The sequence below is a fragment of the Kwoniella mangroviensis genome (assembly GCF_000507465.2).
Source record: "Kwoniella mangroviensis CBS 8507 chromosome 1 map unlocalized Ctg01, whole genome shotgun sequence".
Classification (NCBI taxonomy): Eukaryota; Fungi; Basidiomycota; class Tremellomycetes; order Tremellales; family Cryptococcaceae; genus Kwoniella; species Kwoniella mangrovensis.
In genome coordinates, this window is record NW_027062533.1 from 8,653,752 (window position 1) to 8,673,234 (window position 19,483).

Below are 19,483 nucleotides of genomic sequence, written 5' to 3' on the forward strand. Positions count from 1 at the left end.
ACGGAAGCAGATCATTGATAGATTGGCCCTTTCTGCTCCCCTATGTATGTGAAGCTGGTGCCAGCAGTGCGACCGTACAAGCCTGTGCTTTGGCAGGCCATGATGTATTTAGTCTTTTGTATATATATATCCTTAGTCTGTTGTATTTATGGACTTTTGACATCACAAGTGCTACCGATGATCTGATTAAGGGTTCCGTTCGCGGAAGTCTCGGAAACAGAACTACAACACAACCGAGCAGACCAAAGATGCAAAAGGTAGTGCTCATATACTGTAACCGAGGCGTCCAATCCCTTGTCTTCCATGACAGCATCGCTGTTGTTTATCTTCTGCAAGTGATTTACAGATCATCTGCATCTAGTGTTATGATCCATGTTGTCGGCTCAGAATGGCTCCCGTCCTCACCATTCGATCTTCAGAGCAGGCGAATACGAATGTAACTTCACGAAGTTGCAAAGGTAAGTTGCATTGTGAACCTCCGCTCTATCCGCACGCTAATCCTGAGCTCCCAGAATGTCGTCGACGAAAATTGAGATGCGACAGAAAGAGTGAGCTGGACATGATGACAGAAGAGCTAACGTGGGCCCTTCCATCGGTCAGTACCATGCTCTAGCTGTGTGTCGAGAGGATTAGAAGACCTCTGTCCCGATGGCATCGTCAATACGAAGACAGTGCAGTGAGTGCGCATCTGCTTTCTGGCTCATCTCGTCAGCTGAGCCGCCTTGACAGACTACGTGCAGAAGTCGATCGGCTACAACAGCGCATAGAATATCTTGAGACTAAGATAGGATCCAATCAGGCTGAAAATCAACGTCAACCATTTCCATCCAACTCCTCACTCATCAGTCCATCATCTGTCAGCACCTATACGGATCACCCTGACGATCAACCGAATGCATCTTCTTCCAAACAAGGTCGCTCTGATGAACCATGGACTCCGGCTATGGGAACCTTGGTCGTGGATAGGTCGGGTCGCGCCAGATATGTGGGAAGCACTGCAGCTAGTGAATGGTTGAATCAGGTGAGCCTCGATGCTACCGTCACTCCCATCTTTCTCGAATCCTGATGCAAACCTGTATGTCGTAGGGCCCTGAAGCAGCTCACATGACCGGAACCGACCTCGTCCACCTTCCGTACCGGAGTAATCTGCAGCAACTCGCCAATTTTCCACTTCGCACAGCTTCGTCTTCTGTTTATCCTTTTCTGCATTCTTTGCTACCATCTCGCGAAAGAGCAGAAGTGTCGTTGGATGCTTACTGGTATCTTTATGCTTTCAAGTAGGTCACTGAATACACACATATATAGATCGAGCCAGAGTCAAGCTAATTATCACTCACAGCTACAATGTTGTACCTCGAGAATCCCTGGAATCGTACTTCAATCATATATATAGCATGAACCCTGCAGATGGTTGGAGCCAGGAGACTCATCCTCACAAGTTGGCACTCATCTTCATCATATTGGCCATTGGCAGTCTAGTCAATCCCGACTCGGATACGGATAATTTTGAAGAGTCAGAGACCTTTCTGGACGCTGCTGAAGTCGCATTGTCGATATCCAACTTCATGAAAGATCATACAATCGCGAGCGTACAAGCCTTGGTGAGCTTCTCTCATGACGACGTATTGACTACGCTTACAAATTTACTATCAACTCACAGCACATCATGGCCAATTTCCACGTTTACAGTGACCGGTTGCGAGGTGGAGACAGAGCTTGGCCATTGGGTGGATTAGCCATGAGGATTACACAAGCGGTGAGGGTCTTGTAACATACATTGCCATGGCTCGTCTGGTCAATCATCTGACAGCCCGTACGCTTGGAGTAGATGGGATTGCATCGAGATGGAATGAAATGGGGCCTGCCAGAGGATATCATCGAGGAACGGCGGTAAGTATGATCAAGACAGACAAGTGTGTGGACGTAAGGAGATATCCTCATGCTGTGGACTATATTTTGCAGCCGACTATTCTGGGACATTCATACCGAAGAGACCTTTCAGGTGAGTTGGCACTATACTGATCATCCGTGTATAAGCTGCTGACATCCTCTCCAAGGCACATTGTTTCGGCAGACCGTATGTAATCTCTGATTGGGTCATCTTTAGTCATGAAGCTTACTAATACTGAGCAGTGGTGGCTTGTCATCGCGCCAATTTGATGTGGAGTGCCCCAAAGATGATGCTCTTCTTCCTTTTTCCACCATCCGTTACCAACTTGTGAGAATATCGAGCGAGTACGTCGTTGTGCACGGTTTGACAGTGAATGCGAACTGATCATTCGTAGTGTCCTTGATCAGGTCATGGTAGTCAAACCCCCTGTCTATTCCGTGATCCTACACTTTCACCAGCAATTGTGAGTTCTCGTGCGTGTGTTATTGTTCTGTAGGATACTCATACTGTTATATATTCAGTGAAGCTCTGGAAGCAACACTACCCGAAAACGTCAAATGGACACCGGTTACAACGGCCTCACCTTCTGCCGATCTACCGTGGGCTTCAACACCTGCCGATGAGAAGGGGGCTTTGCTCATCAATTTGAAGGTGTGCATCTGAATTGTCTCCTTTGTTTGTCAGCTGATGATTAAGGTGTCGTCTTAGCATAACCTACTATGTCTGAACATCAACGAAAGTATCCTCTTTTTGAGGCGAACTCATTTCGCTCGATGTTTGCGAGAGAACCCAGACGAACCGTCTAAGGGTCGTTATCGCATTGCCTTTGAATCGGTCTTCGCGCGATGTCAAGTAAGTCTTTGAAAACAGGGGAAGAACCTGGCTGACTGCCATGAGCAGACAATCATTGCAATCGCCCGAAGTCTTTACACTCTGCATCCGCGGATAGCATTAGCACAGTGGTTCTTCTGGGTAAGTCTGCCCCTCTATGCAAGGCATACATCATGGCTGGATGTTCTGACCGCGGATGTTTCGCCTCCGGCAGTATCACGCTTGTTCTGCCGCTGTCTGCATGGCATCGATACCAATGATCGCTCCGCTATCACCCTTCGCTCTCCAGGGATGGCATGAGCTGCAATCAGCTTGTCGACTGTTCTCCGCGTTGGGCCATCAAAACAAATCAAGCAGGGCCAGTCTCGCATTACTCTTACGTCTAAGAAAATCAGCTTTTGACAAGATGTCCGGAGACCGATCTTTTGCATCGGGTGGACCTAGCGACCTGACAAATATCGTCCCCGGGTCTATTGACGGCAGTCACGGTGAAGAAGCGGATGAATCCTCGCATTTGATGGGACTTCACACGCGGTTGATTGAGCGCCGAAGTATGGCGCCGACCAGGTCCAGAGAGAACCTCGTCGGGGTTCCTACTGGTATGAGATCGCCTGTGCCTGAAGGAAGATCTCTACTCGAGCTCGATAATAGCTGGCAACCATCTTTTCCTGTGAGTTGGGGGGAAAGTACAGAATCGTTGTTCGGAATGATGACCGGCTAATCGACTCTGCGCTTTGCAGAGTAACGTGGTCAACGAATCTGAGTTGCCTGCCTTTTCCTTCGACATCATACCTGGAAATAGTGATAGACACACTGTTAGTGCTAGACCTAGTAGAGGGTTAGATCGGAATTGTCCTGCTAGTTCTGCAATTAGTTGTACGTCAGTGCTATGGTCTGAAGATCGTGAAGTGAGTCAACTGGACTGTCTGAAAGGCGTTCGTCTCTCTGATTTCATATCTCCGTAGCCGGACAATCCAGACCAAGCAATGCCGTTCAATTTCAATCTTGACCACACATTGCTCGCCTTCCTCGTGAGTGGCCTCGCAGCTGCCAAGCCTGTATGCTGATGTGCGGCTCCGTCACAGAGCTCCATGAGGCCAGATGCTGATCAGCTTGGCGCTCTCCCCCTGGACACTCAATGATATAGACTTCTGGCTCGGCCCAGGAGCCGGTACCAGTCACGGGGCCATACCGGAACCCTTGTTGAACGATCAACCGACGTAGAGTGGTACTGACATTCGTAGTCATAAAGTATTTGACTCAGACCCTTGCAATCAAGGCTACGAATCATTGCACTAGCGTATGCATCGCAAGTCAGGCATGTAGCGGCCTCGTATTCTACATGGATGAACTAGAGGGGCTGGAGGGGCATCTTTGATCTTTTGGTCTTATGCATGGAGCATGATGTATGGTAAACAGCCTATTGTTATAATCGGACAAATGGTAATTATCTATGATTCCATCCATGATCTAAGCCAAAATCGCTTTGTTGTCTTGGTCAAACAGGATTGGCTTGCCTTGACGGAACGAGTAGGTCAAAGCCTGCGCGATGCTTCCGGCTTCTATCGCATCATGAATGGTTGATGGAACAGCTGTAGGCGAAGCAAGCATTTTATCAGGGCTTCTCTGTCATACAACACAACTTAACTCACGCTTGTCATCAAGCACACAGGCAACGAATTCGTTCACCTCTGTTACAAAAGCCTCTCTGAATCGCTCATAGTAAGTCGGGCTGGCAGAGAGGGTCCATTAATCTGAGCGCAAGCCAATGCCAGTCCATGAGTCCCGTCGAGCGGGACATCACCACTTACGTTGATAAGGATCTTACTCCGTACTGGTCAGCCAGTTCGAGACGGTTGAGCCTGGGGTTCTATAAGGATTGAGTGAGCTGTAACCACATACTGACAGGGTCAACGTACTTGATTGACGATCAGCTTGGCTTCTTCACCATGAACCTCGCAAGCGCAATCATGTCCGTGAATGGCGGTTCTACTGAGATGGAAAGTAAAGCTCTTTCCGCTTTCGTATTCAACGAAGCCCAGAGCGTTATCGGCATCCCCACTGTCAGCGAGTTCGGGGTGTCGGACGTTCGTGCCACTTGCGAACACTCGCTTAACTCGGTCTGCTGGTGTAATCTCGAGAAGATGTCGAGCCATGTCGATGTCATGGATACCACAATCCATGAAGATGCCTCCCGATTTGGCAGAATACGCGATGAAGAACCCTGAATAATTATGATGAGTCAGCGTGTGATGCGCATTGTTGAGGATGCGTCACTTACCCGATGGATCATATTGATCATTAGTAGACGGTTTTACTAGGAAAGGTTTGCCGACAACCCCAGAATCGATCAATTGTTTGGCTTCTTGATATGATTGATCAACTAAACCAGATCCGATATCAGCACGACTCAGACGTTGGACCTCGACAACAACCGCTCACATCGACGAGAGAACCCGACCATGACTTTTAGATATGGAAACTCCCGAGCTTGCAATTCGAATTGCTCCGCTGTGTGTTGATCTACTGAGATAGGCTTTTCTACTAACACATGCTGGAGGTAGAGAGAAAAGACGATTCAGTATATCGACAGAATCACAACCAGCGTGCAATACACTCACCTTACCATATTGCAAAGCCTTCAAAGCCAGGGGGGCATGGGTACTCGTCTCTGTGGCAATTAATACGGCGTCCAGTCTTTCATGGTTGAAAAATGCATCTTCGTCTCCGTATACTCTGTAGACCGAGAAATAAGCATTGCGTGTTCGAGTTATAGATCACATGACTTACTTGGTGCTGGAAGGCAGAGCTTTCTTAGCCCAAGTCACGTTGTCCTTTTGCAAATCGCAAGCTGCAACAAGCCTAGCACGTGGCGTAGCAAACGCGACCTGTACCATTGTCAGCGTTGCCTCACCCGTCTCTGGTCCGCATCTGCACTCACGTTGTTAGCATGTCGCTGACCCATACGACCAAGTCCGATCACGCCGACGTTCAAAAAAGCAGGGATGTTGGAAGTAGCGATAGGCATGTTTAAGATCGTCTTGTTGTGCAGCGGGGCATCAAACCAGGCAAATGATTGTTCGATAGTTTCCCCCGACTGATCTACGATTGTACGGCCGTTACATATAAGCGGATCCTGTGAAGCCGTCTAACGGTCACTGATCCTTGTAGCATCCGATTCTTCTCCGTAAACGGAACCATATGATTACCTTCACTACTGACTCTGCCTTGCCTCTCAAGAGCCAATTCAACTGGAGCCGCTAACGGGGCACGGCAGTTCCGCGGGGCTCGCCGATGTGCGGCTGCGGTCTGTCCAGTACGTCATCGGAGGATGATTTAGCTTCCATTTGCGGATGGAGTCAGGGTTCAAATCGGCAGTTGCAGCCGGTCATGCGAGAGTTTACCGCCAATCGCAAGAGCCTCAAATAGTCAGCCCTTCGGTGGACCATCAAGCGGACCCCCATGGGCAATCCGTACATTCCTTAACATCACTTGAATACACCTCTAGCACCTCAGACTGGAACAGACATACCTTTTGAGCGACATGAGTGCCGAAAAACCTCAACGAAGCGCTGGTACACGGACGGCTATCCGCTCAGCGTCAGATTTCGGGATAGAACTTCATCCCGGAGTCGAAGATCTGTTATACGACAGCACTGCTCTAGCAAAGGCTTACGGAGGAGCGTGTGAGTTCACGATGCATCCCTTCTTTTAGTGACAGTATATGATTAATCAGTGTCCCGTCTCTCAAATAGCTCTAAAAGATATCTTTGCGACTAAGCTGGTCACCACTTGTGTGCTGACCGCATGCACGGGTGGACTTCTCTTTGGTTTTGATCAAGGTCTGCTTCGATCATCCTGGTCATGCCTAAGTTCTTGGGCGATTTCCCTGCTATCGATGAAGCGAGTTCATCTGCGGCAAGCTTCAATAAAGGGTACGCTATGAAGATGTGTCCTTGTTCGACAGACACTGGCAATGATATCTGGCAGGTTGATGACTGCGATGCTTGAGCTGGGTGCATTTTTGGGAGCCATACTAGTTGGATTTGTCGCCGATAAATACTCGCGAAAAGTATCCATCGGTGTGGGCCTTGCCTGGTTTGCGGTCGGGTCGACGATTCAAACTGCTTCTTTCAGCGTTGCCCAGCTCATCGTCGGTCGAACTCTTGGTGGTATAGGCATTGGGTGAGCGCATTTCGGTGATGAACCACATGTTTTACTGACTCAAGCCCAACCACATAGTATGCTCTCGTGCACTGCTCCCATCTATGTGTCAGAAGTTGCTTCACCCAAGGTCCGAGGTGCATTCTTGGTCATGGAGCAGTTCATGATCGTTATCGGTATCGTCCTCATGTTCTACATTGCCTACGGTACCAGACTCATCGATTCCGCCTGGTGTTACCGTCTACCGTTCCTCAGCAGATGGTACCAGGTGAGTGCCCTTCATGTGCGCTTGATGTCACGGCTGAACCACATGCTTCAGGTTTTTTCCTGGGAGCTGCTCTATTCATTTTACCATTCTCCCCTCGATGGCTGGCAAGTAAGGGAAGAGACCAAGAATGCCTCGATACACTTGTCCGACTTCGTAACCTTCCGGCCACCGACCCAAGGATCCAAGCCGAGTGGCTCACTATCAGGGTTGAGGCGATTCATAACCACGAGGCCTTGATTGAAAGACACCCCACGCTGATCGGTTCAGGTATGAAGACAGAGCTCAAGCTCGAAGCTGCGAGCTGGGTGGACATGTTCAAGCCTGCGGTAATTCGAAGAACCATGATCGGTATCATGCTCATGTTCTTTCAACAATTCGTTGGTATCAACGCTGTGAGTCATGGTCATCATTTTCCCACAGCTTAAACTGCCTAAACTGAACTCAATCTCGCTTCTCAGCTCATCTACTACAGTCCTACGTTGTTCGAGACCCTCGGGCTCGACTCAGCTTTGCAGCTTCACATGAGTGGTGTGATGAATGTGCTTCAGTTGGTTGCCGTAATAGCCGTTTTTTTCTACTTTGATCGGATCGGTCGACGACCTTTCTTGCTCCTCGGTTCCATCGGAATGTGTGTCGCTCATACTGTCGTTGCAATCATGATCGGACTCTACTCCAAGGATTGGGCTAGTCATTCTGGTCAAGCTTGGTTTGGGGTTTCCTTCATTTTGGTTTATATGCTCGCCTTCGGCCTTTCTTGGGGTCCAGTTCCTTGGACTATGCCTGCGGAAGTTCATGCCTCTAGCTATCGAGCCAAGGGTGTTGCTCTCTCGACTAGTTCCAACTGGCTTTGTAACTTTGTCATTGTGAGTGTCTCCATGTGGAATCTCATGAGAGGGATCGGTGAGCTAAAGTTATGATCTATAGGGTCTGATCACACCGCCTATGATCAAAAATATTGGTTACGGCACATTTATCTTCTTTGCCGTTTTCTCTTTCCTTTCCGGCGTATGGGCTTGGTTCATGCCCCTGAGACAAAGTGAGTACGAGCGAGGGGGTTTCATAGTCAGTCACTGATGGATATGACATAGGGGAAGGACACTCGAGCAGATGGATCAGGGTTTCCATTCGCATGCTGCTGCCCACGACCAAGAAATGAAGGAGCAGATTACCCGAGTTGTACTCGGCCAGACCCCTGCGCAAACTGAGTCTCCTATACCAAATGCTTCGAACGAGAAAGTAGCCGATGTGTTTATCGAGAGACAAGAAACCTATCGCTTGGAGAAGGACTATGGGAAAGAGGGACATATCGAGTATACGTTATTCTGGTGGGGCCAATGAAGGAGATTTGAAGGAGTGGTATCTAGTCAGCAACTGAAGAGCTGTTGAGGCTTTTGCAGGGTTTATCAAAATGTGTATTAGTGGTTATTATGTGTGTCATGAATATGCATTCATTCGGATATGGCCGGCGATCAAGCCTGATTATTGTCTTTGTTGGAGGATTCTTCAGGATTGTCGTGCAATGCCCGAGGACTCTTCTTGCGAAGCCAGGGTCCGGCTTTATAAAGTATGAATCTACACCCGAGATCAACTCAGCGCGATCAGGGGAGATAGAATTCTGCTTACGGGATGGGGATGAAAAGCACAGTCAAGAAGCCAAGAAGACTGTTTCCCCAGTCGATACCGAGGTTGACAAACAATCCATGAGCCGCAAGTGGCATACCAGCACCTGAGGTAGCTGTCAGCATATCGTGCAGATCTTCGACAAAAGTACCCACCCATCATTGACCTGAAAAAGTCGTTCGAAGCAAGTACCGAAGCAGCATATTCGGGATACGCTAAAATGGAGGTCAGCGAGCGGGGCTCTTGAAACGGCTCATGCATGCTCACCATGAGGTAGATAGGTCAAGAAAGGCATGAACCTAGTTTTATAGTCAGCTAACACAGCACTATCTGTCACTGCTGAATCACTCACATCCACGTTGTCCCCATACCGAAAGCAACAGCCGACAAGACTGGAACAATCCAATGAGTGCGGTTAGCAGACCATGCGAACCAGAACAGGGAGACCTGAAGATACACAATCAGTACACCTGGCGCAGCAATGCCGCATGACCTAGACGTACAGGGAAACACATTGCAGCGGCCATTGACATGGGCAGTCGAGCCTCGGGAGGAGCGTTGTGGTTTCTGTCATTGTATACCTTCTCAAAGTATAACCTGGAACGGGTCAATTCAATATGGTATGAAATCTTTGATCGTATCGATTACTTACTTGTTCCATATGCAATATCCTGCATACGAGATCAAACTCCCGACTAGCAATGCAGCGAATGGCAGATTGGATACACCTAAGCTCCACCCATATCCCATCTCCGAGTAAACAATTGGATAACTCTCGAAGTACGAATAGAGAATCGCGTAGATGAGGCCGATGTACAGATCAATGGCAAGGACGATAGGTTCGGTGAATGTCATGCTAAAAGGGCGGATGAGTGTCATCTTCGCAACTTCTGCACCCGTCATCTTCTCGGACGATATTTCGGAAACGGATTTCAGATTGTCGTTACCGGTAAGCTTACGAAGACGTTTGGCTCGACGAAGAAGGATTGTACCAGATGATGTCTGACGCATAGGTGTTAGAGAGGTCTTATATTCAGAGAAAGTCCCACTCACCTCAGGTAGGGTGAAGATCGCAAGCACCAGAGTAAATCCACTCAACCACAACATCTCCCAGAACGACCATCTCCATCCTTTATATTCTACAGCAAACCCAGCGATGATAGGTGCAAGGGCAGGAGCAGAGGCCGCTGATAAGCCCCATAAGCCCATTGCGTAAGGAGTGGTATGGGCAGCGAAAACATCTTGTATTGTTGCGCCTGTAGGGAGATATCAGGCTTGGCAATGTATCGGGACATGAAATGTAGTCGTTTAGGATGCAACTCACCTCCGGTAGCCAATGGCGGAGATCCCCAAAAGCCAGCTAAGAACCGTAACACGGCGAAACCAGCAAAATGCGTCACCAACGCCGTGGGGACTTGCAGAACGCAGAAGATCGCAAGAGTGACGATGTAAGGGATAGTTCTCCCAATGGCTGGAATTTCTGTGACGGGTGAGAGGAAAAGAGGACCAACCCCATAGCCAGCGACGAATAACGAAAGACCGAGGGTTGAAGTGACTTGTCCTACGCCGAAATACTCTGCTCCTTGCATGACCGCTGGACTCCAGATACTACTTCCCATGTACACGGAGGATGTCATCAACATGATGATAACCACCAGCCAGCATTTCTTGAACAGCGACCAATTCAGAGGGTTCTCGGGATCATCTACACCATACCATGTAACGATTTGACTCTTGCCCATCAGCTCCTTGATCTTCTCTGGTGACAACCCTTGTCCACCTTGTCTCGTTACTAATCGCTCGTCAACCACCATGGTAGCATCGGAGTCTTGAGAAGTAGTACTGGCCCTACCGTACTGTTCAGCATCTCCTCCTGGGGCGAGGTTGCGTTCATGGAAGGGATGGTCAGGAGGGGAATGGGACGCTCGATCGACAGATTGTGCCGTCTTCTCAGAGAAGCGATACCGATTGGGGAGGACGTAGTCCGGTCGTTCGTCGGGATAGGGTAGTAGCTTACTACCGGTAATGGCACGTATAACCTGTCCAGCGAACTATATGAAATTTGGTAAGCTTACAATACTCCCATAGAGCTGACTTACCGATTCCCTCAGCGTATCCATGATTGCGACTCTTGCCTATCTCTCGTGATAAAAGAATGTGTGTGCAGAACAGGATATCGACTCTGCCTTGATTGTGAGGAAGCGACTCATGAACATGGAATGCGAAATGGTGAGTAATCGACGACATCTTCCTCTGCGCCCCGGACACACGAGTACAGAGGCTCGATCTTCATTGACGTTTGGGATGGTACAACTACAATAACGTAGAATAACATAAGAATGACGATGCGATTCAGCTGTATTTGATGTTTTCCCAGTCTGATCATAATCGTCTGCATCGATCGAAAGGTGAAGGGCGGCAATCGCCGATTTGGCCCTTCATATCTCTCTTTTTGCTATCTAAGGCTCAACATTACTTGAATGCCTACATGTACAGTATCATCAATGCATCCATAAAGACGCCTGACACAATATGCACTCGTACTCATGCCGCGCTATAATATCTTCTCAAGTCATCAATCACCTTTGTCTTCAATCGGTCCGCTTCGAGTCGGCCGTAAGGATGTCGTTCAGCTTGATCCTTTGCTTGCAGTTCTCTGCCGCATTGGAATATACCGATTCTCGGCAGTCAGCGGCAGTACCAATCCCTGCTTCAAAGTGACAGTTACGCACCGAAAGAGAAGCTTTTGGCTAAAGCTTCCAGCTCATCAAAGTCCAGCCCTTCGAAGTACTTGCCAAACTCGTGACACAACTCTTCCTATAAGTTTGGTCAGCTCCTTGATCTTTCTTATAACCATCCTGGGTCCTGATTGTGACGTTGACACTCACAGAAAGCAGGATGTTCCGTACGAGTCGGCCGATGTGGGTAGCTGGCTTCCAGGTTTGTGGATATCGATGAGCCAAAGATGGGACAGCATCAAGGAACCATTTCTCGAGTGGATCGAAGACGTCACGGACCGGGATATCATCACATCCCCACTCATCAGCCGCGAGTTTCTGTCCCAAAGTCAATGATTTTCTAAAGCTGATGTTCGCCGTCAGACTCACCTTCTTCTTCTCGAGGAATGGTTTGAGCCGCGTCATATAAGGTGTCTCTTCCCCGACATACACCATGCCCTGGAAGCCAATATCTGACAGATTCCGACGTCAGCGAGATCATGTGCCAGGAATCTCAGGCAGTCTCTCACCTTTGTATAACCAGATTGACCAACTAGCTCGACTTTTGGCATAAATATCGAGCTGGCATTCCAGTACATTATACCGTCTCTCGTTGATTTCTTTCCAATCGGGTAGCCCATCGTGGGCGTTCTGGTATACTGGACCGAATTCTCCGTTCCAGATTGGACCCTATGGCACTGTATTAGTAGAAATTCCACATTTGTACTATGGACACCTCACCTTGATCCGTTTCATGTATTCTACTTTTCGATTGAAGGACCGCTCGTGGTAAGCCACTTGTTCAAGAGAGCCCTATACGGGGGCATTAGACATGTGTTGTAATTGCGAGCTTCTGTGACTTACAACAAAGTCTGCAGGAGGGTTAGGGAAGCCATATCTATAGTAGCCTCTTAAGCATAAGACAGACACTCATGACATTCAGACGAATGCTCACCTTGAATAATCATGACATGCATAAACAGAGTTGGGGAGGGGATCACCGAAATGACTGAAGTCTGCACCGAATGTACTTCAAGCTATCGCGTCAGCTACCGTGTTCCATTGAAGTAAACTCTCATGGCCTCCTGTTACGGATGTTTCACTCACTTCCCATCAAGAAACAGAATGTGGTAAGGATCGATAGCCCTGATAGCCCTCTCCGCTCTCACGTAGAAGTCCAGCAGACGAGTATGTTCTGAGTCGGTCGGTTCGTTCAAAGGATTGTATCCGGCAACCCAGGTATTGTCTTTGTAGTGCTGTGTGCGAGTAAACATTAGCTCTCAAACGAGGGTTCAGAAAGTGCATACTTACACGTGCAAGATGTTCCCAAATCAAGATTGTTCGATCTTGGAAATCCTTGTGCTCCCAAACTAGCAAACAGAAACTCAGCTACTCTCATTACACCAACACTTGAAAATCTATGCGGAAGGTCTCACATAATGCTTGGTGGTTACCTGCGTCGGCATGCCAATCGATGTTTTGACCACCAGGTGCGGCATGAAGATCAATGACAGTGTAAATTCCATGTTTGGCGCACTATCGGGAAAATATTGATTGGCATCAAGTCATGCTACAACCTCGAAGGAAAGCATGCGTACCAGATTGATCACCCTGTCCAGATGTTTCAAGCCCTCCTTTTTAAAAACACGAGGATTCATATCATCTTCAAAGTGTCGATAATTTACCTTGAGATTGGATCGTCAGCTTGTTTGCGTTAGCTTCTTCATCTTGCAATTTTGACTGACCGGCAAACGAATGCAATTTAGTCCGAGGGACGCGAAGAACTTGGCATCGTCTTCGCCGAAAAAGTGCTCCAGAAACTGCATTTTCCAAGTCAGCCGGTCCCACTACCACGAAAGTCATTTCCCCTACCTTGTCGAAGAAGAACTCGTATTTCTCCTGCCCAATGGCTTTCTTGATTGCTGCTCTAGCTTGAGATTCATGTCCAGGATACCCAGTGATGAAGTTTTCCATGTTCACTGCGCAGGATGATCATCAATGAGCAGAAGAACAATAACCCTCCGTGACTCCAAGATCACTCACTCCATCCTCCTAAGCCAGCGCCTGTTCTCGTGAATCCTTAACATCAGCGTACCAAAACAGCCCGACAATCGGTAAACCTACCTTTAAGTAGAATCGGCTTCCCCTGAAGAGTGATTTCTTCCCCTTTGACCACCAGATATTCGCTTTGTGGTTCTTGAGTCATGCTGATAGGTGGGTAGGAGAAGTAAGCTCAATCGATGGGAACTTTCCAACAGGAGCGAGTATTTTTGTAAATCTCGTGAGTATGAAGAACAAGGATGAAGTCCTACAAGAAGTTGAGCTGCGAGTTCTTCAGTTGAAGTGGTGTTAGTCTGCATTTTCGTAGCTCATCTGCTCATACTTATCACCAATATTCGGCGCAGACCAGTGGACCGGCAAGTGCTCTGAAGAGCTCGTTGGCAATCCGCCGAGATATCACTTCATCACATGGATCCAATCTTCCGAGATGTCCCAGTCTTCGCACGGGTTTTAAGTTGATAACCTCTCTGTCAAAGAAATCAGCTGATCACCGGTTATAGATCAACTAACCGAATACGGCCCGGAGCACCATGCGGGGCAAGCTCGATTTCTCGCGGTCAGGTACCATTAGTCAATGCTAAATTCAAACTTAGGGCGATTCTAGTACCTCTTAATGAAGATCTTAGGCACAATGTCGTGACTTCTCGGTGCATTGATACGATCCACGCCCCTGTCAGACTGGATAGAACCTCAGCGATAACCCTTCGGAAGATAGTCGGTGAGATGATGATGAGACAGATACAATTGACGCATTACTTGACGTGGACACGGCTTTTAGGGTTCTTTTCGGGTCGTTTCAATAGCAGGTGAAGTGAACCCGTTAAGCTTGGAATGCAAGCTATAAATGATCAGACTTGCAGCTGAAACGTTCAAATCTCCTTTTCCTAGACAGCTAAGCTTGTATACAGAATCACTAAATTAACTTTTCATCATGGAATACGCTGTGCATGAGTCCAACACTAGCAATGAAGATCTCCAAGAGATTATGAAAAACCGTGACACTCGATGGTATCGTGGCCACCTTGGGAAACTCAATCTCATCTGTTTCCTATGTATCATTACCTCGATGAACAATGGATACGATGGGTCGATGATGAATGGTCTTCAGTAAGTTGAAGAGACCTTTCATAGCTGTAGAGGATCGGCCAAGTAGAACTGACTTCGACTAGATCACTTGATACCTGGAAAGGGTATTTTGGCACACCAACTGGTTCAACACTCGGAATATTCAACGCTATCCAATCTATCGGCGGCATTGTAGGTCTTCCATTCGCTCCGTTCCTCAATGATCGTTTCGGTAGACGATGGACCATGTTTATTGGTGCCGCCAGTGAGTCCATCCTTCACAGCATGGCTTGATCTGTCAACTGACGCATGTATTAGTCCAAATCGTCGGCGTTGCTCTTCAAACTGGTGCACAATCAGTGGGGATGTTCATCGGTTGTCGATTCTTGATTGGTTTCGGTCTGGCTTTCTCCTGTCTCGCCGCCCCCACTTTGCTCACCGAGCTGGCATTCCCTACCCATCGGGGTCCTATTACGTCTCTGTACAATTCTACGTGGTATCTTGGATCCATTGTTGCAGCCTGGACCACTTACGGTACTTTCCGAATCAACAATACCTGGGGTTGGCGTATCCCTTCGCTCCTACAAGGTCTTCCGTCCGCTGTGCAATTGCTGTTAATCTTCTTTGTTCCCGAGTCCCCCCGTTGGCTAGTGGATCATGGTCGAGATGAACAAGCTATCAAGGTGATTACAAAGCACCACTGCGGTGGGAACTCGGACGACCCCTTGGTAGCTTTCGAGTATAACGAAATTCGAGAGGCGCTACGACTTGAGAAGGCGGCCAACAAATCTTCCACCTATTTGTCCTTGTTCCGCGGTTCCGGCAATCTTAAGCGAATGAGAGTTATCATTGCGATCGCCTTCTTCTCTCAGTGGTCGGGTAACGGTATCGTTTCTTACTACCTCAATCTTGCTCTGAACGGTATTGGAATTAGATCTGCTGGCCAACAAACTCTCATCAACGGTATTCTTCAAGTCTGGAATCTGGGAACTGCCTACTTGGGTGCCCTTCTGGTCGATAAATTGGGAAGAAGACCCCTTTGGTTGATCTCCGTTGGCGGTATGCTTGCAAGCTACACATTCTGGACGATCTGCAATGGTGTTTACGCTAAATCAGCGACTCACTTGGATGCCGATGGCAATCCGATCGGTGCCAATCAAGCTGCGGGTCATGGTGTGCTGGCTGCGATCTTCTTGTACTACGCTGCTTACAACTTGGCTATGTCCCCGCTCCTGGTTTCGTACACTGTCGAAATGTGAGTACATACGACTTGGTCAATGAGCCTTTGTATTGATCACTAATACGTCTGTATTCAGTCTTCCGTTTAGGATCCGATCAAAAGGATTGATGGTCATGCAGATGTCCGTCAACGCTTCACTCGTCTTCAACCAATACGTCAATCCAATCGCCCTCGATGCTCTCCAATGGAAACTCTACATCATATATACCTGCTGGCTCGCATTCGAGTAAGTAACCTGTGGACTGTGACATGCTCCTGGGAATTTTGCGCTGACCTTGTTCCCAGATTCGTATATCTTTGGCTCACCGTCGTTGAGACCAAGGGCAAAGACGGTCCTCTTCCTCTCGAGGAGATTGCCGCTTTGTTCGATGGTAAGGAGATGACCGAGCAGATGAAGGCGGCTACCAGGGCTCAAACTAATGGTCCTGAAGTCACCACTGCAATCAGCCCTGACTTCGACGAGAAAGCGTTGCACTCGAAGGACATCCCTGTTCACCAAGAGGTCCAGACATTGTCACATGAGCGAAGTTATTAATCTCTCGGAAGAGATTCACGATGGTGAAGATAGAGATTCATCCTTGGTCACTGAATACGTATATTGCCTCACAAGGTTTCTTTTTTTCTATCTGAACGATCAGTTTGGTAGGTCGTTCTGAAGTATTTCTAGTGCAATCAGCTGTCATAGCAAATGTTTATAATGTATGCCGCCGCTGGACAGAATGTATATGTGTATTGTTGAATCCGAATCATTCCAGTGCTCAACTGCCATCTGCATTTCGCAAACTTGAGTGGCAAGTAAGTTGACTTACGTTCCTCAGTAATCCGGGCCATTACTGTTGAGCGGTCCGCCGAGTATCACGTAATTTGAGGTACCTGAAATGGTTACATGTGATCCTGCCCCACAGCCAGGTGAACAAATAAAGTTACTAGGTTATGTCGGCTGATTTAACCTATTACCCGGATCATAGTATTGACTGCATTCCTATATACAGCAATGAACAGACAGTCTATCTTTGTAGCCGTTGCCGTTCGCTCAGAAGTTGTGGATCCGACAGGAATCATCATCTCGACAGACTCACAATGCAGTCAACCAAGACGCCACGGACTTGTGACCAGTGCAGAACGCGGAAGGTAAGTAAGGGCACACGACGTGTGCACCGGCACTGAAACATCTCCCATCTCTAGATCAGATGCGTCGAAAATGAGAACCTTTCTGGGCCGTGCGAAGGTTGTCACAAGCTTTCGATTACGTGCACTCACGAATATGTGAGAAAGAAGCCTGGACGCAAGCACTCGTGGGTACTTTGCACCGTATTTGTTCAACATTTTGAAAACACTCAAGTTACTTACGCAACCAGTGCAGGCTCATATCGTCTCCAAAAGCAACTCAGAAAACCCAGCAGCCGAGTGGGCTTCAGACTAAAACCAACTATTCACTTGGCATAAGCAGCTATCCTGCTCAACCTCAGCAGAGGTCGTCCACGAGTCCCACAGGATATCGGCAGCCGATACGTATAGAAGATATCACGCATCGAGGAGAGCAATCCTCTCGCAATCGCATACCCGAAGACTCGTCCGCTGCTCAGGCTGCTGTCTCGAGTACACTGTCACCGCTAATCAGTAGCGGTACGAACGCGACTATAAGCTGGCTCGACTCAATATTGGACGATACAGCTATACCGTTGATATCATCGGCTAACCTGGGAGTCGTGACTCATGGTGGACCAGAAAGCAATAGTCTCTATGTTTCCGATCAGGCCCATTTATTATCTCTTGAAAGTCCAATAGGCACCTACAAAAGCGCTCCAGGTCAGAACGAAGCTGCAAATGGCCACCAAGGCGAAGAAATTACAAGCTGGGCCAACATGAGCCATTTTATCGCGCTTTTCTTGCGATACCTGTATCCCCTGATGCCACTCGTCCATCGACCGACTTTTGCAGAACAACTTGCCACACGTAGGGATCTGGTGGATAATGATTTCAGAGCTTTGCTGTTGAGTATAGGTGAGTGTAATTGTCTGATGAGATTGCGCCAGGGCTCATGCTCAGATGCCCTCGTGGTATTATGTAGTCGCCTATGTGATCTCTCAATTGCCGACAAGCCGACTGGTCAACGAGAAATTCGATATCGAAGCATTGAAAAGTTTACAGAGAAAGTGTCACAGAACATGCAGAGCCCTTCAGCGGACATGCTACGGTCCTACAACTTGTACGCAGATCTCCACTATAATATTGTGGGTTGATTGTTGGTTTCAATTGTGTTTGATAGAAACCCGGCTGATCGATAATCAATTTAACAGCGATACATTTTATCTGCTTTCCATAGGCCTAGGTCATACAGCCAGCGCCCGACTTGGGCATGCTGTCCAGCTAGCGTTCTCCATGGGAATGCATAGCGACGAAAAGACAGATGCCCTGGGTCTGGATCCCATCGAAGTTCAGCTGCGAAGAAGGGTTTTTTGGCAGCTATACGCAACCGACAAGTGAGTCAACGTTGACCCAGCCTCGATATCGCATGAACATCGACGACTAATGCAGACTGCCTTAGGACGCGGGCAATATCTGATCTGCCCATGATGATCAACGATTTTCAAGGAGTATGCTCACTACCAGAACCAGTCGACGATGAATTTATCACGATCCAAGGATCCTTCCTACAACCTCCTTCACGTCCTTCAGCTATATGTGGTTTCATCGTGGTGTCAAAGCTGTTCAAGATCTTATCTGAGTGCTTGTTTCACCACCGATGTATCATGGCGAAGATCCAGCTCACCGATACGGCATGCACCGAAACTTTGGAAGATCGCCTGCAAGAGGTGCTTCGAGATTTCCCAGACGGCTCGTACAAGTTGTCCGGTAACAACGATGGGATCGTGCAGAACATGCTTGCGGTACAGCGAGCAAACATCCTGATCACTGCAGCTATCTGCAAGTTCGCTCTGGTGAGCTTATCATATCGAACCCCACGTAGAGATAGCGCACGCTCACTGAACGGGCTAAATAGTACGATTTGCGAGCATCTATGCAGTCTCACAAGGAACAACTGGCCAAGGAGCGAGAAGCGATAGCGAGAGAGATTCATTCTTCCTTGATGAAGTAGGTGTTTCCGAGCGAATACGGGTCACTGAGCTGACTTGCGGACAGTATCCCATTGGAGGATTTGGCATCCAATGGCGAATCCGTCCGAAGCAAGATATTTCACATAGTCTGCGCATTATGCGATCAGAAACCAACAGGAGGAGTCGATCACGGTCTGATATGCGATTGGTACAGCATGGTACGTCTCTTGTATATCATGCAAGACCACCCGGCGTAGAGCTGCCCAACGCTGATCGTCTTCCTGTATACAGTTTTCAACGATTAGTTTTGTGCAGATGCCCCCGCCACCACCGGAAGATGCAGATGACGGGCTTTCCCCCAAGTAGTCGTCCCAGATGCACTCGATGAATCCAGTTTCTCGTATAAAGCGCATGTATGTTGCTTCTTACTAACCATCAGTACGTGGTATCAGAGCCTACTTAATGCTCGTTGATTTGTCTCTTTGCTCGCCGTTCTAACGCCAAACATGCATCGATATGTCTCAACATTACACACGCCAAGTCACTCCGATTCGCATCTTAGCGTAA

At 48.2% G+C, this 19,483-nt stretch overlaps 7 protein-coding genes across 7 annotated transcripts; 4 read left to right on the forward strand and 3 right to left on the reverse strand.

Moving 5' to 3' along the window:
• Positions 1-388: 388 nt before the first annotated feature.
• On the forward strand, positions 389-3,946 carry I203_103269 (uncharacterized protein; the record flags this gene model as incomplete). The annotated part of the gene is made up of 19 exons (XM_065517274.1): positions 389-458; positions 513-548; positions 601-676; positions 730-1,021; positions 1,087-1,277; positions 1,340-1,601; positions 1,661-1,756; positions 1,829-1,890; positions 1,963-2,002; positions 2,058-2,077; positions 2,134-2,235; positions 2,286-2,354; positions 2,413-2,542; positions 2,600-2,743; positions 2,792-2,863; positions 2,937-3,392; positions 3,463-3,630; positions 3,688-3,753; positions 3,824-3,946. The coding sequence occupies 19 exons, from the start codon at positions 389-391 to the stop codon at positions 3,944-3,946; spliced, it is 2,475 nt and encodes an 824-aa protein (XP_065374092.1).
• A 246-nt stretch (positions 3,947-4,192) lies between these two features.
• On the reverse strand, positions 4,193-5,750 carry I203_103270 (uncharacterized protein; the record flags this gene model as incomplete). Its single annotated transcript, XM_019149248.1, has 9 exons — positions 4,193-4,314; positions 4,375-4,454; positions 4,534-4,592; positions 4,642-4,946; positions 5,004-5,105; positions 5,165-5,276; positions 5,344-5,458; positions 5,513-5,610; positions 5,664-5,750. The coding sequence occupies 9 exons, from the start codon at positions 5,748-5,750 to the stop codon at positions 4,193-4,195; spliced, it is 1,080 nt and encodes a 359-aa protein (XP_019001273.1).
• Positions 5,751-6,266: 516 nt separating this feature from the next.
• Positions 6,267-8,492, forward strand: I203_103271 (uncharacterized protein; the record flags this gene model as incomplete). The annotated part of the gene is made up of 11 exons (XM_065517275.1): positions 6,267-6,408; positions 6,478-6,564; positions 6,627-6,657; positions 6,713-6,907; positions 6,965-7,154; positions 7,206-7,344; positions 7,422-7,546; positions 7,613-8,017; positions 8,079-8,190; positions 8,243-8,271; positions 8,343-8,492. The coding sequence occupies 11 exons, from the start codon at positions 6,267-6,269 to the stop codon at positions 8,490-8,492; spliced, it is 1,605 nt and encodes a 534-aa protein (XP_065374093.1).
• Positions 8,493-8,623: 131 nt separating this feature from the next.
• On the reverse strand, positions 8,624-10,894 carry I203_103272 (uncharacterized protein; the record flags this gene model as incomplete). Its single annotated transcript, XM_019149250.1, has 10 exons — positions 8,624-8,726; positions 8,778-8,880; positions 8,930-8,989; positions 9,042-9,073; positions 9,127-9,221; positions 9,278-9,371; positions 9,427-9,776; positions 9,828-10,030; positions 10,099-10,825; positions 10,874-10,894. The coding sequence occupies 10 exons, from the start codon at positions 10,892-10,894 to the stop codon at positions 8,624-8,626; spliced, it is 1,788 nt and encodes a 595-aa protein (XP_019001275.1).
• A 471-nt stretch (positions 10,895-11,365) lies between these two features.
• I203_103273 (uncharacterized protein) lies at positions 11,366-13,697 on the reverse strand (the record flags this gene model as incomplete). The annotated part of the gene is made up of 16 exons (XM_065517276.1): positions 11,366-11,430; positions 11,507-11,591; positions 11,663-11,830; positions 11,882-11,964; positions 12,022-12,181; positions 12,233-12,304; positions 12,356-12,389; positions 12,447-12,521; positions 12,599-12,747; positions 12,803-12,861; positions 12,928-13,027; positions 13,090-13,176; positions 13,237-13,311; positions 13,364-13,470; positions 13,535-13,555; positions 13,616-13,697. 16 exons carry the CDS (start codon positions 13,695-13,697, stop codon positions 11,366-11,368), a joined length of 1,422 nt encoding a protein of 473 aa, XP_065374094.1.
• Positions 13,698-14,483: 786 nt separating this feature from the next.
• Positions 14,484-16,392, forward strand: I203_103274 (uncharacterized protein; the record flags this gene model as incomplete). The annotated part of the gene is made up of 5 exons (XM_019149252.2): positions 14,484-14,659; positions 14,722-14,882; positions 14,936-15,872; positions 15,934-16,083; positions 16,143-16,392. 5 exons carry the CDS (start codon positions 14,484-14,486, stop codon positions 16,390-16,392), a joined length of 1,674 nt encoding a protein of 557 aa, XP_019001277.2.
• A 459-nt stretch (positions 16,393-16,851) lies between these two features.
• On the forward strand, positions 16,852-19,282 carry I203_103275 (uncharacterized protein; the record flags this gene model as incomplete). The annotated part of the gene is made up of 9 exons (XM_019149253.2): positions 16,852-16,988; positions 17,043-17,123; positions 17,221-17,861; positions 17,929-18,091; positions 18,158-18,340; positions 18,406-18,799; positions 18,862-18,953; positions 19,002-19,134; positions 19,208-19,282. 9 exons carry the CDS (start codon positions 16,852-16,854, stop codon positions 19,280-19,282), a joined length of 1,899 nt encoding a protein of 632 aa, XP_019001278.2.
• Between the last annotated feature and the right edge of the window lie 201 nt (positions 19,283-19,483).